This window comes from Salvelinus alpinus, chromosome 1, assembly GCF_045679555.1.
Source record: "Salvelinus alpinus chromosome 1, SLU_Salpinus.1, whole genome shotgun sequence".
Classification (NCBI taxonomy): domain Eukaryota; kingdom Metazoa; phylum Chordata; class Actinopteri; order Salmoniformes; family Salmonidae; genus Salvelinus; species Salvelinus alpinus.
Genome location: NC_092086.1, coordinates 14,226,941 through 14,231,940, shown reverse-complemented (window position 1 = coordinate 14,231,940; position 5,000 = coordinate 14,226,941). Strand labels below are relative to the sequence as shown.

Genomic DNA, 5,000 nt, shown 5'->3' with positions numbered 1-5,000 from the left:
CCTTTTAGGTGGATGTAGAATTTAACGTCTCATTTCTGGAGTTTGATCATTAATTCTGCTCTGCATGCATTATTTGGTGTTTTACGTAGATTTTACGAGGATTTTCCCAAGGTTGGTGTTGACACATATCCCATGGTAGTTGTTGGGGTCAAATTTGTCTCCACTTTTGTGGATTGTGGTGATCAGTCCTTGGTTCCAAATATTGGGGAATATGCCAGAGCTGAGGATAATGTTAAAGAGTTTAAGTATAGCCAATTGGAATTTGTGGTCTGTATATTTTATTATTTTATTTAGGATACCATCAACACTACAGGACTTTTTGGGTTGGAGGGTTTGTATGTTGTCCTGTAGTTCATTCAATGTAATTGGAGAATCCAGTGGGTTCTGGTTGTCTTTATTATAGGGCCAAAAAGATTGGAGAAGTGATTTACCCATTCATCTTCGTTTCAGATAGATAACTCTTCATGTTGTTGTTTGTTTAGTGTTTTCCCAGAAGTGGTTAGAGTCTACGGATTCTTCAGTTACGTTGAGCTGATTTCTGACGTACTGTTCCTTCTTTTTCCCTAGTGTGTTTATGAATTGTTTTAGTGATTCACCATAGTGAAGGCGTAGGCTCAGGTTTTCAGGGTCTCTATGTTTTTGGTTGGATAGGTTTCTCAATTTCTTTCTTAGGTTGTTTGCTTGACATGTTTAGATTCAGTAGGGAAGCTGAGAGGTTAAATATACTGTTGAGGTGTTCTACTGCCAGGTTTACACCTTCACTATTATGGTGAAACATTTTGTCCAGGAAGTTGTCTAAAAGGGATTGAATTCGTTGTTCCCCAATTTTTATTTGGTAGGTTTCTACACTACATTCCTTCCATCTATAGCATTTCTTAATATTACTCAGTTTCTTTGGCTTTGATGCCTCATGATTGAGTATTGCTCTGTTCAAGTACACTGTGATTTTGCTGTGATCTGAGGGGGCTGACTGTGAACGCTCTGAGAGACTCTTGGTTGAGGTCAGTGATAAAGTAATCTACAGCACTACTGCCAAGGGATGAGCTATAGATGTACCTACCGTGAGAGTCCCATCGAAACCTACTATTGAAGCCTACTATTGAAGCCTACTATTGAAACCTACTATTGAAGCCTACTATTGAAGCCTACTATTGAAGCCTACTATTGAAGCCTACTATTGAAGCCTACTATTGAAGCCTACTATTGAAGCCTACTATTGAAGCCTACTATTGAAGCCTACTATTGAATCCTACTATTGAAGCCTACTATTGACTACGTACAGACTGAGCGTGCGACAGAGCTGCAGGAGTTGTGACCCGTTTTTGTTGGTTGTTTTGTCATAGTTGTGTCTAGGGGGGGTGTCACCTCCAGGTAGGTGTTCTCTCTCTCTCTCTCTCTCTCTCTCTCTCTCTCTCTCTCTCTCTCTCTCTCTCTCTCTCTCTCTCTCTCTCTCTCTCTCTCTCTCTCTCGTTTGTTTTGACTGACCAAGGCGCAGCGTATGTTGAGTTCCACATATTTATTTAATAGGAACTTAGCAAAACAAACAATAAACAAACAAACGAAACAACAAACCGTGACTACAGAGATGCTAACTCAAAACAATATCCCATAACCCACAGGTGGAAAAAATGCTACTTAAATATGATCCCCAATTAGAGACAACGATAGCCAGCTGCCTCTAATTGGGAATCATACCAAACACCAACATAGAAAAAACAAACTAGAACCCCACATAGAAAATATAAACTAGACTAAAACCACTAGTCACGCCCTGACCTACTCTACCATAGAAAATACAGGCTTTCTATGGTCAGGACGTGACAGTCTTTCTGTCTGTCTCTCCCTCTGTTTGAGTTGCACGGTTACTACGGTGATGTTTGCTTCTGCTTGTGAAAACTCCTAATAATACTCATAATGCTGTCGTTCCCTTGATTGCACTAAGTATCCATCAGTTCAAATATGAATTGACTCAAATATCAATGTGTAACTGCAGGTACTGCTCCGCCCACCCAGGGGGGCCCCAGAGGGTGCCTCTCGAGGCCGCTGACGGGGCTCTGAAATCGGGTTGGTCTCGTCGAGAGGTCCTGGAGGACTACTACGAGCGCTGGGTGCGTCTGTCTCCTCACGTCCTGGGGCACAGCAAGGCCCACGTGGCCAAACTGGTCGGGGAGCTGGTCAGAGCCGGACGTGCCACTGGAGGTATCCCAGAGTCCTCTCTGGCGTTCCGGGGAGACTTCCTGCAGGTGAGTTTCGGAAGATAACATTTTCTCTTTTTGTAGTTAAATTATTAATTAGTTAACATAGTTGATGGTCTACTTAAACAAACTTCTCAGGAATTCGGGGTGCAATTTAGGACTTGTTTGTCTGGTCTGGTTGCAGGTGGGCAGTTCATACGAGGAGCACAAGGTGGGCGCTCCAGATTACTATGATATCCTGGTACCTCTGAAGATTCCCCGAGAACTGAGATTGGAGCCACGAGTATACAGAGGGGAGAGGAGGGGGGAGGAGAAGAAGGACGAGAGAGGAGAGGAGAAGGGGGAGGGCAAGAGAGATGTGAGGGGTGAGGAGAAAAAAGAGAAGGGGGACAAGAGAGCTGAGGAAAATAACAAGAGGGTGGAGGTTAAAGAGAACGGGAGAAAGTCGGGGAAGGGGGAGGGCAAGGGGGATGTGAGGGAGGAGAGGGGGGAGGTTAAAGAGAACGGGAGAAAGTCAGGGAAGGGGGAGGGAAAGGGGGATGTGAGAGAGGAGAGGGGGGAGGTTGAGAACGGGAGAAAGTCAGGGAAGGGGGAGGGAAAGGGGGATGTGAGAGAGGAGAGGGGGGAGGTTAAAGAGAACGGGAGAAAGTCGGGGAAGGGGGAGGGCAAGGGGGATGTGAGGGAGGAGAGGGGGGAGGTTGAGAACGGGAGAAAGTCAGGGAAGGGGGAGGGCAAGGGGGATGTGAGGGAGGAGAGGGGGGAGGTTAAAGAGAACGGGAGAAAGTCGGGGAAGGGGAACAGGATGAGGGTAAGAAGCAATAAAGTGAAGGAAGTCCAGAAGGACGACAGCAAGGTGGAGGAGCAGACAGAGGTCAAAGAAGAAGGGAAGGACGTCTTGAAGGACGAGGTGAAGGAAGAGGTGAAAGGGGAAAGTTCAGAGGGCAGTGGGTGGTGCGGCGTGCCGCGGTGCAGTCTAGAGACTCCTCGCCGTGGTGACTGGCTACGAAAACACCGCAACTTCACTGACACGTTTTTACGAATGCACCCTTCTCGGGGGTCGCCCGAAAGGTCATCGAGGTCATTGTCAGGGGTCACGGCAGTGTCAGGAGGAGGAGGAGGAGGGGGCGGAGTCTATCGCCTGACCCCGGACTCCGTCCTCCGTTGGTTCTACCCGGCGGTCCAGCGTTGCCTAGCAACCGTGCGCTACCCTTTCGAGCAGCGCTGTACGCTGAGTCTGGCACTCGCCGACGACCGTGTGCAGCTCCGCCTCACACCGCGTTCCGACTACGTCTGCTGTCACATCTCCATGGCAATACGGCTCCTCCCTGCCATCCCCCTCGGAGACGGGGTCTACCTGGTTCCCATGGAAACGACGGCCTCAGTGGCGATGTCAAATACAGGTATGTTCAGGTGATCAGGGGTAAATATATGATATCATTTACAAATTCAATAAAGTATATTACTCTTTCTTCATTTCTCTCCTTTCTTTGTTCATTAATTCATTATTCATTCATTATTTAATTCACTATTTAATTCCCTGTCTCCTTCTTTCCTTCCCTACTTCCTTCCTTAATTATTTTCTTCTTTCTTTACTTCCTTCTGTCCTTCATCCATCCATCCATCCATCCATCCATCCATTCTCTCCTTTCATTCTCATCCATTCATTCCAGACCAGCACCAGAACCAGCAGAGCGAGGAGAGGGACCTGTGGACGTTGTTCTTCCCCCGCCAGGAGCAGCGTCTGCTGGGCTGGCTCCGGGGCCGCTCACCACAGCCCTCCTGCCACCTCAAGGTGCTCCAGCTGACCAAGGCCCTGCGTGACCTGGGTGGCCAGGCACTGGACAGCCACCGGGGGGCGCTCTGGAGGTCAGTCCTCTCCTCCTACACACTGAAGACGGCCTGGCTGCGTCTGCTACTCAGCTCTCCTGCAGAGGTAGGAAACACCATACCTTTAATAGGTACTAGAGGTTACACCCTACCTTTAATAGGTACTACAGGTTACACCATACCTTTAATAGGTACGACAGGTTACACCATACCTTTAATATGTACTACAGGTTACACCATACCTTTAATAGGTACTACAGGTTACACCATACCTTTAATAGGTACGACAGGTTACACCATACCTTTAATATGTACTACAGGTTACACCATACCTTTAATAGGTACTACAGGTTACACCATACCTTTAATAGGTACGACAGGTTACACCATACCTTTAATAGGTACTACAGGTTACACCCTACCTTTAATAGGTACTAGAGGTTACACCATACCTTTAATAGGTACGACAGGTTACAACATACCTTTAATAGGTACTACAGGTTACACCATACCTTTAATAGGTACTAGAGGTTACACCATACCTTTAATAGGTACTACAGGTTACACCATACCTTTAATAGGTACTACAGGTTACACCATACCTTTAATAGGTACTAGAGGTTACACCATACCTTTAATAGGTACTAGAGGTTACACCATACCTTTAATAGGTACTACAGGTTACACCCTACCTTTAATAGGTACGACAGGTTACACCATACCTTTAATAGGTACTACAGGTTACACCATACCTTTAATAGGTACTACAGGTTACACCATACCTTTAATATGTACTAGAGGTTACACCATACCTTTAATAGGTACTACAGGTTACACCATACCTTTAATAGGTACTACAGGTTACACCATACCTTTAATAGGTACTACAGGTTACACCATACCTTTAATAGGTACTAGAGGTTACACCATACCTTTAATAGGTACTACAGGTTACACCATACCTTTAATAGGTACTAG

The 5,000-nt window shown here is 46.1% G+C and overlaps 1 protein-coding gene across 1 annotated transcript in view; it reads left to right on the top strand.

Moving 5' to 3' along the window:
• Positions 1-5,000, top strand: part of LOC139568631 (inositol 1,4,5-trisphosphate receptor-interacting protein-like 2) — a 7,409-nt gene that overhangs the window by 2,222 nt on the left and 187 nt on the right. The window contains exons 2-5 of the mRNA XM_071390939.1: positions 1,994-2,243; positions 2,380-2,592; positions 2,950-3,595; positions 3,866-4,213. Coding sequence (XP_071247040.1) covers positions 1,994-2,243; positions 2,380-2,592; positions 2,950-3,595; positions 3,866-4,213 — 1,457 coding nt within the window. The remainder of the gene's footprint in view (positions 1-1,993; positions 2,244-2,379; positions 2,593-2,949; positions 3,596-3,865; positions 4,214-5,000) is intronic.